The sequence below is a fragment of the Saccostrea cucullata genome, unplaced genomic scaffold (assembly GCF_032062105.1).
Source record: "Saccostrea cucullata isolate Sc308-1 unplaced genomic scaffold, CSIRO_AGI_Scuc_v1 ctg6766, whole genome shotgun sequence".
Taxonomy (NCBI): domain Eukaryota; kingdom Metazoa; phylum Mollusca; class Bivalvia; order Ostreida; family Ostreidae; genus Saccostrea; species Saccostrea cuccullata.
The window spans coordinates 1,329-13,634 of NW_026928473.1; the positions used below are offsets into that span (position 1 = coordinate 1,329).

General features: G+C 31.5%; 1 protein-coding gene across 3 annotated transcripts; it reads left to right on the forward strand.

Annotated features, from left to right (window-relative positions):
* The first annotated feature begins 1,126 nt into the window (after positions 1-1,126).
* On the forward strand, positions 1,127-6,854 carry LOC134277705 (fucolectin-6-like). Of its 3 annotated transcripts, none has more exons than XM_062760027.1 (2): positions 1,127-1,273; positions 6,239-6,854. In XM_062760027.1, exons 1-2 carry the CDS (start codon positions 1,183-1,185, stop codon positions 6,457-6,459), a joined length of 312 nt encoding a protein of 103 aa, XP_062616011.1. In that variant the 5' UTR covers positions 1,127-1,182; the 3' UTR covers positions 6,460-6,854. The 3 variants fall into 3 exon arrangements, 1 of the variants encoding a protein (XP_062616011.1); XR_009994313.1 differs by lacking the exon at positions 1,127-1,273 and adding an exon at positions 2,866-2,925; XR_009994314.1 differs by lacking the exon at positions 1,127-1,273 and adding an exon at positions 5,665-5,723.
* The last annotated feature ends 5,452 nt before the right edge of the window (positions 6,855-12,306 follow it).

The window sequence follows — 12,306 nt, forward strand, 5'->3', positions numbered from 1 at the left end:
AACGAAGATGGCGATTGATAGGGCATGTGTTGAGGAAACCAGCCGACAGCATCACTAAAGTAGCCCTTAAATGGACACCGGAAGGGAAGAGGAAACCTGGTCGACCAAAAACCACCCGGCGAAAACTGTTGAAAAAGAAATGAGGGACCAGAAACTAACTTTGGGAGAACTGCAGAGAAATGCTCAAGATAGAGAGAAGTGGAGAAATATATTCCTCGTCCCATGTGCGCGTGTGTATAACAAGGACTAGGTAGGTATATATGTTCATAAAATGGGAGACTAAGAACTTTGATACATGCGCACTAGCATTAAGAGATTGCCAATCACCAAATATATCCTCCTTCACCTGTTTTTATGCAGGTTTAGAAATGAGATTGGAATTATTTACATTTCCGTTCTACTTTGATGAACGTTCATGGTATTTCAGTCGGTAGAGCGCTCGCTCCGTGATCGGTAGGTCTCGACTGACCAAAGTCGATAAAAATGGGTAGCATTTAAGTGTTACTTCGCCATGCTCTCTGCACTTTGAATTACAAGTTGCAGACCCTTTGGATGAGACCTGAAAAACTGAGGCCCGGTGTCACGATATGTGTTGGCACGGAGAGAATCCCTCAATGCTCAATGACCCTGAGTGCCGAGTTTAGGTCAAAATTTTAAACCTTTAACTATTATATTTGTGACTTCTCGACATGAGTGAAAAATTACCGAATAGGACGTAAAACTATATACAATAAAGCGATCAATCAATCTATGTTGATGTGATAATTTCTGAAATAACATACACCGTAGGACTCCCATTTTTCATACTAATCGTTAGTCCATTATGTATACATGAAATTGACAAATTTGTCCGTTACTTCTTGATCACGACAAAAAGCACACGGCTGGTGCGACCGGTCGACAGGGGATGCTCACTCTTCCATGGCACCTGATCCCACCTTTGATGTTTTGGAGATCCGTGTTTGCTCTGCTCCTATTTTGTATTGTTTTATGGACTTATGATCTTGAATGCTGTTCGTTATATCCAAATGTTTCCTTTCAAAATGTTCTTATTGTTTATGTTGTATTTCATATCCAGTGGCAGCAGGGGCTGTTTTAAGTAGTATTCAAGCTTCCCAGTTTGGATCAGCATTTGCAGTAGATGGTGTGACAAAATGCGGAGTATATAAATTACCTCACAGCATGGCTGAATTCAGTCCGTGGTTAAGAATTGATCTGGCCAATACTACCAGCGTATCAAAAGTACTTGTATACAACAGACGTGATTGTTGCGGTGAGTTTTAATTTTTTCCCTTTCGAACTTTATACTGTACTGTAAGTTTTATATTTCTTTTTTTCCATGCTGGTTATTGGTTACACGAAAAAGCTGTCTTTGAATGAAATGTGTTATGTTGGTTCTGAAACATCATTTAAATTATTTTTTATGAATTCTTTCAACGAATTTTGACAAAAATAGTAAATGTATTATGAAAATCCAGGTAAAACTTGAGCCAATTTTAACATAAAATTTTAAAAATACCTACACATTTCTATAATATATAAATGATCTTTCCTAAATATGTATATTATCTTTGACCTATCTGCATGAATTCAGCAAAAGTGTAAGATTTAAAAAAAAAATTCTAGCTTTTTAAATTTTTAATGCCAGAAAAATCACATTTTGTGAATGCAGAAAGGTCAAAAAATTGATTATACAAAACGATTCGAATTTTTTTCTAAATCACATTTTTTAAGTGCATATTTTTAAATTGACTTATTTTGTTCCATGCTTTGTTTGGAAAAAAAAATCATGGAAAACGTCAAAGATGTAATGTTTTATTAAGATAGCAGTGCACAAAGGTCATATTTAAATGTACTGTATTGCCAAAAGAGGCATACAATGTATTGACCCCCCATTTTCCGATTTGATTTTTAATCAATTTTTGATTTGATTTTTAATTAAACACGCTTTCAAAGCCAAATTTTAACTTTAATTTCTTTCCTCTTTATTTAAAAAAATATCCCTTTCTTTGAATTTACTAAAGGCATGTATGTATTTCTCTCTACATAAAAAAAAAAATCCTTCAACGTTTTTTAAATCACAATGTAAAATCGGGCTTTGATTGGCCAAAGAACATAGACTTCATTGTAATGTTTAGGAACATTAAAATTATATGTTCATATATTGTAATAATTTAATTTTGTTTGTATTCTTGCCTCTCATTGGTTGATTTCCAAAAAGGAACGCATAACATTTTGTATAATCTGGTTTGGTATGGGGACACACCCCCTTGACAACCAGCTGAATCATCTGTATCCATCAATCCCCTCATTTCCAGTCCTTGGGATTCATAGAAAATTCCAGATTTGATAAATGTACCTTTAACTTCAAACACTTGATCGATCTTACCTCATGTAAACAAGCATCATGGCTGCTAGCTCTATGTATCAGTTTTTACCTCCCCTCGCTTCCCATCACTTCCGTTACTACGGTTGTATTATTGCGCGGTAAATTTGAACTCATAAAAACAACACAATTTTACATCCCCAGTTGTTTAATTATTTTAAAATTAAATTATAAGGAATGACTCTAATTCTTAGCCAAATTATCGAGTATAATATGGTTTGGGTCAGTTTACGCTTTTTTATAATCCGCTTCGCGTATTATAAAGCGTAAACTGACCCAAACCAGGTTATAATCGAATAATTTGGCCAAGAATTAGAGTCATTCCTTAACTAAATTACTGTAAGTATTTCAGAGCTAGAGTAATCATTCTTAATCAAATAGTAATCTATATAATAATTTCAAGAGTTATCTTTTTATTTGTAAGTCCGGAGTTATTTTTCCTAACTTCTTCACTTCCTGTGTTAATTTCCTTTGTGTGACCCACACAATGAGACCCTTGCCGTTTATCTTGATTTTTTTAAATTAAGCTGCCATACACTGTAAGTAAATATGTGCTGTTTATGGTTATTACACGTATATTTATTATATTCAAAGTGTTTTTGTATGAAATGTTTGTAATTTGTTTATTAGAATAAGGATATGGAGATAACGAACAGTTTACAATGTCAAAATCCATCAATCAACACAAAATAGGGACAGAGCAAAGACGAACCTCAGAAACATCAGAGGAAAGATCAGGTGCCACGGAGGAGTGAGCATTCCCTGCTGACACCCGCCGTGTGCCTCTTGTCAAGATAAAAAAATTACGGAAATTCCGTTGTTAATTCAGTGTACAAAAAATTGACTAACAATAAGAATGAAAAACGTCAGACAGCATTTGTCTCAATGATAAATTGTATTTGCTGACAAGGTCATTGTATCGACTATAAAACTTACGAAATGATGACTGTTGATATTTTTGTTTCATCAACTTGCTTGTCAATAATTTACCTCGTTTTAGAAATTGTTCATGAAGAGCATGCTCTTGCGTATGGAATCATTTGAGATATATACACTCCATATGCAGGTGATGAAGGTATATTGATGCATACGTAACGGAAATTGATAATAGAAAAATGATCGTTTTTATAAGTAATATTTTGATTATTTATTATAAATTGATTTTGTTAAGAGGATAAAATCGAGTTTATCAATATATTATTAATATTCAACGTGGAGTACGCTTATAACATTTTTCTATGGAAACCCCTTCGTGTCAAATCTTTATATTTTGGATTTAATAGTGACAAATTTTTCTATTTATCTTTTTAATATTTTTATTCACAACTTATAACACAGTTTATGTTACATTTATAGTTATATAGTTGCATCATGTATCATGTAACTGATGAGAAATTCCTTTGTTTTTACTTTGTTTCAGTTTTTTACCGTTAACATTGTGTCCTGTTTAACTATCTGCGATATACAGGCAGAAAATGCATACCTTGTGACCATAAACCTTTCAATGGCAAAAACAATAACTCCTTATTGTACAAACATTTCATTTCGTATCTTTCATATGCATGATATCCATCTTTGAACTTCTATTTGACTTTAAAGCAAAGTAATCAATTCCGCTTTTCCTCCGTGGAACATCAACAACATTAACTTGCACTATTAGAGATTGCTTTCATATAAATACCAAAAATAATGGATTTGTTTAAAGATCTTTTGTGTAATGCCATTGCAACGTTCCTGGTCTTTTTTCAATGTCAATATAAGGATTTTGGTAATAATCCGTACACCATAATCATACAAAAAATAAATGGGGAATCAGTGATGAAAAGCCGAGAGCCAAACTATAAAAGATTTATATATTGGAAAATAAAGATATAAAACAGTTTCCCGTAAAGGCCAATACTCATTGTCTATCTTCGATGGATAAATCACTTTCCTGTACATATACCTGTACATTAAAGTTCAAATTACTTAAATATTTTAGCAGTCGTTATATCTTAAAGCTCCATCATTTGATATCAAACTTTTACGTATGAACAATTTCTAAAAGAAGGTATGTTATTGACAAACAAGTTGATGACGTAAGACTATCAACAGTCTAGTTTAAAGTCATTATATCAGAAGAACTAAGGTATAATAATAATCTTGTCAGAAAAAATAATCAATTATTAAGACAATTGCTGACTGACTTTCACGTGATCCCACCTCTAATGTTTTTGAGGTCTGTATTTGATCTGCTCCTTTATTCTGGTTATGTTTAATGGACCTTTGAGCTCGAATACTGTTCGTAATCTCCATAGTTTACATACTTAAAATCACAAGTGACTGACACCTTTACAGCAATAAAAACAAAATTTAAACATTTGTTCAAATGGCTAAAATACATTATATTTTGATCAAAATTCAAGTCCTAATAATAAAGATACAATAAATATGCAGCATTAACTGCATGTTTTGTATATATAATCAATATTTTAACAGAAAAATGCTTTTGATATGCTCTTTAGAACTGCGCAACTACAGAAGTCCATAAAAATATACAAAGTGTGCATTAAAATTCACTCTACAACAATTTGTTGAGAAAATGTCTACATTTTGCACTTGTAAATTGTTATTTCAAGTTTAAAACATGGCACTGTTGTCTTTAAAAGGAGTGTAAAGAACCATGAAAGCAATTCATGGATAGCAGCACGTGGTGTATTTTTACCGCAGTTTTTTTTTCAGACCTCTTCTAAATATGAAGGTACATAATAATCTTAAAAAGAAGAAGAGAGTTACAGTTGGAAAATGTTTTAAAAATATAAAGTTAACACTTTTACAAAAGGGTATGTTATACTGTGACTAAAAGTAATTAGTATTATTATCGAACAGTTGTTAAATAGTTTATTAAAAAAAATATAAATGAACACCATCAAAGCTAAAAATTAAGAATCTGTTAAGTCTGACACGGATAACTTATCTTATCTATCAAAATTTAAATCATGAAACACAAAGATTATTAGACACATAAAATCGTTATGAATAATCTTGTTTTAGTACATACTAGTATACTGTATCAAATAAATTTTTACAATTTTTATAATGTTTGGGGGTGAGTGTTCTGCTCCTTTTTGTAATGTTTTATGGATCTTTTTGCTCGAATATCTCCATTAATTTTATATATAAAAATCACATTCCATTGTTTGATACTTTAAATTCAAGTCACCCAAGGTGGCTTTTATCTACACTATGAATAAACCATACAGCGAACTTCTATTGCATTCATCACTGCATACGGAGTCTATATATCTAGGTTGAGACGCTAGAGCAGGCTCTACTTGTGAACAAATTCTAAAACAGTGTAAGTTATCGACAGGAAAATTGATGAAGCAAGAATTTTAGCTCTCTTGTTTAAAGTCATCATTTCGTAATTTCTATTGTTAATATAATTCTTCCGTCAGCAAAAACAATTTATCAATGAGTCAAATGCTGACTAACATTTTCATACTTATTGTTAGTCCATTATTTATACACTGGATTGACGACGGGTTTTTCCGTTATTTCCTGATCATGACAAGGAGCTCACGGCGGCTGTTACAGATCGGCAGGGGATGCGTACTCCTCCATGGCTCCTGATCCTTCATTTGATGTTTTGGAGGTCCATGTTTGCTCTGCTCCAAATTTGCGTGAATCCAAATTTGTATCGTTTTATTGACTATGATATTAAATACTGTTTGTTATCTCCATATCCTTTATTGATACATAAACCTCTTTTTTCAATTTTAAGACGATTGTCATTCAAAAGTTTATGCCAAAATACACATTTAAGACAACCATTATTTTTTAAAAATTTGTTTTCTTGTACTTTCGTTGTAGGAGGGCGATTCCACGATGTTTCTGTAAATGTCAACGAACCACAAAGTGTGCAAAAATTTTCTTGTGGCTTCTTTCCTGGACCAGCTTCAAATGGAGATCGCATCCTGTTTCTTTGTGAGAATGGTGCCGTGGGTGAAAGTGTGACAATTATCATGAATGATAGAAATGGACAAAAGAGTATTCTCCATGTGTGTGAGGTAGAGGTTTTCGGGAAACATTAACACTGCATCAAATACGTGGTAACATATAAACACAAAAATCTGTAACATAATTCCCACCTTTGATATTCATAAATCTTTACACAAGACATTTCGAGAATAGAACGAGGATAATGAAAAACAATGAAAGGATATACAAATGAAGATAAACATACTATAGACCTCTTTGTGAAGAATATTTTCACGTGCATTAACGATGTTAAAAGCAAATTAAAAGCGAGCTGTATTTGTTAAAGACCTTCGTGTTATTGGAATCATAAGATGAATGAATTCATCCATTATATAATTGAATTATCATAGTTTATGTAGCTAAAAAAAATAAGATAATGTTCGTTTGAGAACTATTGTTAAATGCAGATTTTTAGAATAAATACATTGCCACCAATGACACATACTTAAAAGATGAATTGTACCGTTTTTAAATAAATTTTCCTTTTTGAGTATTTTCTTTTCTAAGTTTCTCCGGAACGAAGGGGTCTTTTAGACGAAATTTGGTCCTTTTAAACTACGTGGAATAAGGTCCTCATTTTTAACTATAATAAACTACGAGAACTGATATGTTCGCAGGACTATGGTTGTAGGGTAAAGAAGAACATGAACATTTTGGAGAATTATGTTTTAGATGTCCATTATATATATATACTAAAGAGGGTTTTTTTGTATTTAAAGATATAGAAAGCAAAATTCGATCCATATGTGTAAGAAATACAAGTTGTGAATGATCTTCAACTTGAAATATGGTGGCATAAAAATCTGGATCTGTTGTGGCAAAGAATACCATATTCACTTCGTCGATTCCTTTGTTAGCATATTAAAGTTTATTATAAAAAGTAACAAAAATACTGTATAATATCTTAACCTTGTAATATTTTCTTCTGAAAACAAATATGTGAGAAATGAGTCATTATGAGGCTTTTCTGCATGAATCTTAGAGATTTACTAAACTAATAACATGTTTCCAGAATGATCCTCCTTCATGTCATATTCTTTAATGATTAATCATATTCATCTACCCAACTAATATATAACAGCCACTTTCATAACTTTTTAAACATTACAATAATAGGCTTTTAATTAAAGACAAAACAGTATCTTCTTTAATCATATTTTTGAAAAAACTTAAATTCTTTAAATGTGATGTAGATATTCTATGAAGCGCTTGTGTGCTTCAAGAAATATACCTTCATGACAAGTCTGTGTGATTTACACACCAATAACTCACAAAAAACTTTAAAACATTCCATATATTATCAATGTGAATGTTTGGAAGCACCAATAATTTACTCAATATATGAATTTATTGCTGCCCTTTATCTTAGCATTCTTACTGGCGTCACTGTAGACTTATTGTTCTCCGTGTATATTTCTACGCGTGAGTATACATGAAAACGAAATTCAAATCAATTTTATAGTTGGCTCAGTAGAAAAACACAGCAAATGTAAATATATGGAGATAGCAAACAATATTCAACCTCATGTCTTAAAAAAATGATACAAGGGAAATTAAATAAAGTTTATCTTCCCATCTCGTATTGTATTTTTATAAGAAATGATTACATGATGTTTCTGTAAATGTCAACAAGCCAGAGAATGGTCAAAAGTATTCATGTGGCTTTTATCCTGGACCGGCAAATAATGGCGACAGCTTCCTGTTTTTTTGTGAAAATGGAACCATGGGTAAAAGTGTAACCGTAATGATTCATTCCAGGACATACTTCATGTGTGTGAAATAGAGGTATTCGGAAATATTTGACATTGATTAAAATACATGAAAAGAAAGAATAATGTTTAATTACATTTCAAAACTCCTTTAATTTCTATTACGAGTTATTAATTGGTTGTCAGCAGGCATTTACTGACACTACCTTAATAGTGCTCTAAGTACTCTTAAAAAATAAATTATTAATTGCAAATGAGAAAGAAAGTATTTCTAATTCTTCACTTGAACTGTTTTGTTCTTATTGCATTTTTGTCTCCCAAACTGGTTCGATGCATAAGTTTTTGCTTAATGTACTAATAATTATAAAATGTTATTCTTAAAGTCGACCGCTGATTAGAGTTTTTCAGTAACAAATTCTTCGGCAGCTATTTTAAATGGGTTGTCTACGGATTTTCCCGTTTTCTCGATATAGCAAGGAACACGTGGTGAATTTATCGACAGAGTATGCTTACTCCTCCCTCTAATCCCACCTCTGTTGTTGTTAGAAGTCCTAATTTGCTCTGCTCTAAATTTTTATTGCATTTCGGGTTTTTTTTTGTTCGCTTTCAAAAACATATTAGTAAATGAAACCTATTTGAGCTGACTTGTTTTATACCAATTGTTTGGCCTTTGCGTTTGTGTATTAAATTTTACTATGTATGCGCGTCTTCTTAGTAAATACAAATGACTCCTTGGCACCTGATCCAACCCCTGAATCTTGAATTTCCGGGATTCAGATATATGTAGTTTAAACACAGTTTACAGAAATCGTTTGTTTGTAAAATTATCAGAGATCCTTATTATTTTTAACCCTGGTGTTCTCATAGTTTATAGGGAAGATTATAGCATTAAAGTGATTGGAGTCTGTTACATAATAACTCTAATCACTTTAATGCTAGTAAATGAATATGTTATCATGATTTCTTCAATATGACTTTTTGAGTAGACGATTTGTTTTGAGAAAAAAAAATATATGTGACTATTAGAGAAAAAATAACCCATCAAATTGTTTTATTTCTCTTGTTTATTTTCATAGTAAAATAAATAGCAGAAAATTAATCGTAAATTTAACATAAATGGGAATTCCTTCATAATTAACGGGACATCATTTTATTCGATTTTTATTTAAATTTTAAATTTTAAGTACCAGTAAACTTTATGATAATTGTTTCAAGAATTCTTTTTTTCCGGAAAGTGTTGCACATTGATATGTCATTTATGTTACTGGTGATAATATCGTGAATGCTTCGTATACATTTTATAACAAATCAAAAAAAGTAAACGTTCCAAAGTAAAAGCTACGACATCAAAATGATCTCTTAAGTCCAGGACACAAACATCCACCAAATAAATAAACAAAAATGGACTCCGGGAATAACAGAGGTGGAATGAGGTCTCTAGGGGGAGTAGGCATCCCCATCCTTTTTTGACTGGTCGTCGTAATCCTTATTTTGTAAACATTTTAAAGTCAAAACTAGTGTAAAAAAAAACCTAACAACAAAATAGTTAGTCAGTAAAATTGGACCCAATTATAGAATATGATTTCAAAAAGTCATTATATCTTCATAAATTTGCAAAATGTTGACTTTATACGAAAATTTTGAAAGTCCTTCAACATCAAGTCATTTTTCCATTTTCTGTCTTGGTTTAAAAATTGATCGTTCTCGGAACTCAACATGCTCTCGTGTATATCATCAATTTGAAGGCACAGTAACCATCGTAGGAGATATTGGAATATTACTGCATCACTTTTATTACTACGTCCCACAACGCTCATAATTAAGTAACTTAAATGCTTTTTTAGTTTTTAGTATTCTCCGACAAACCTGTTTCATGGAGAAAAGTATCTGGGACATTCTCTGAATACTTGAGGTCATGCATAAGACAAAAAAAATTCAAAAACTACAAATACATGTATTATATTACCTATATGGTTTTAATAGACAAACATTTACAATCATTCCTTAAATCTTTGACTGTACACTAGATTCCTTTCTTTAAAAATTATTTTGTTATTGCAATAAGAGAAAAAAAAACTTTTAGTAGATACTTTCACATACAAATATTTCAATAAATGAATACAATCTGGCGCTATTCTAATGACTAATGATACAATATTCTAGAAGATAGAAAACTTTGATCAAATAAATAATAATTTCCAAAATCTAGCTTCATCGTTGACATAACATATATAGTTAACAGAGTAATAGGTATTACATACAGACTAAAGAAATCAATGGAAGACAGAAAACTCTTTAAATAATCTTTATAAAATTTTATTATGTATCCTTTATTTATTGATGTATGATAATTGCCTCTGAAACAAAATAACAAAACCGATGATGTAGCAAAAACATAGACACTCATTTAGGCCCCATTTATCACTGTTTAAGGTGTTCCTTGTTAGGCTATTAATATTTAATCAATGTTCATGGGATTTCAGAAAGGGTTTTATTAATTATATATGTTTAGAGATAATTAAAGATTGCAACTTTGATCATTAAGAAATCAATTGGCATTTGAGGGCTGCATTCGTCTTAAAAATATGTCATGCATGAAAACGTAAAAGTCTTCTAGGACCTAAAACAGATAATGAATTAAAAAAAATATTAGAGAAAATTGTCAAAACTGTAGAAGACTACACATGCAAAAATAAGGCAATTGCTAGCGATTTAAAAAATCCTTGAAAGTTCTTTGATGATTATAAATTTCTTAAGAATCAAAAAATGAAAATAAATTCAAGATATCATTTTTATTTCTCAATTAACAAAAAATCCCTTTAGAATTTATGCAAAATCTTATGCGTGAAAAGAAGAGAACACTTGCTGTGGCCTTCAACTCGACATTAAGATATATCGACGATGTATTATCAATTAATAATGATAATTTCCATTCCTACGTCGAAACGATATATCCTTGTGAGCTTGAGATAAAAGATACCATAGAGTCTGACACTTCTGCTTCATACTTGGATATTTTACTTGAAAGAGACACTAATGGTAATCTTACAACCAAGCTATATGATAAACGTGATGACTTTAACTTTTCTATCGTCAACTTCCCTTACTTATGCAGCAATATACCTTAATCACCTGCATACGGAGTGTATATATCTCAGTTGATTCGATACGCAAGAGCATGCTCTACGTATGAATAATTTCTTAAACGAGGTAAATTATTGACAAGCAAGTTCACGAAACAAGAATATCAACAGTCTCGTTTAAAGTCATCATTTCGTAAGTTCTACGGTAGATACAAGGATTGATCCAAAAGTTATGTCACAGTTTCCATATCTTTTATATTTGGCGTCATATTATCAAATATTATATACCAAAAGATGCACAAATATAAATTTAATTAAACTTTAATTTTTCATTCAATAATGTTTAACTGAATTTATTTTATAGATGTTTAAAACATATAAGATAGGGGGTGTCGCCGCGTCAAAACCGAACGTCACAAATCAAAGTGTACTTTTCTTAGTATAAAAAAGACAAACACTTAAAAAGCATCTTTTAAAAGCACCTAACCGCAAAATACTTTAAAAGCCAAAAATTTACATCTTAATTTGAAAATTATATGACATCACTGCTATTTTTTATGAAAAAACATCGTTGATTTATTCCGGTGCATTGAAAACAGGAAATGTCAAAATAGACAAAAAAAGCCAAAACAAACTGTAAAGCATTTGTGCTTCAAAATGGAGAACTCGCCAGTATAGACAGTTACATTGATTCACTAGACCCACAGATGAAAGAATGTAGATAAGAGACTTGTTTAGATGGTTTCAGCGATTTTCGGTAGGTGATGGGTCATTAAATGCTCAACAGATGACAAGAAAACCAAAACAGGGGAGAGCGGACGGAAATGTTCAATGGTGCGTGACGTTGTCAAAAAGACAGACGGATAGAGCGATGTGTGAAATTTTAAGTTGGTCTTTTACTACTGTTCAATGAATTTTGACAGAATTAATTATAAAAAGAGTGCCGTGTACGATGGGTACTAAGGGTAAGAAAGTGAAATTTGTGAGCGTGTTCGTGGATATCAAATTTCAAATATTTTTTATGAAACGAAGGGAAGCGTTTAAATGTATGACGGCGCGTATCCGTCATATGACGTTATTTAGCTGCGGCGACTACCATAATCGCACG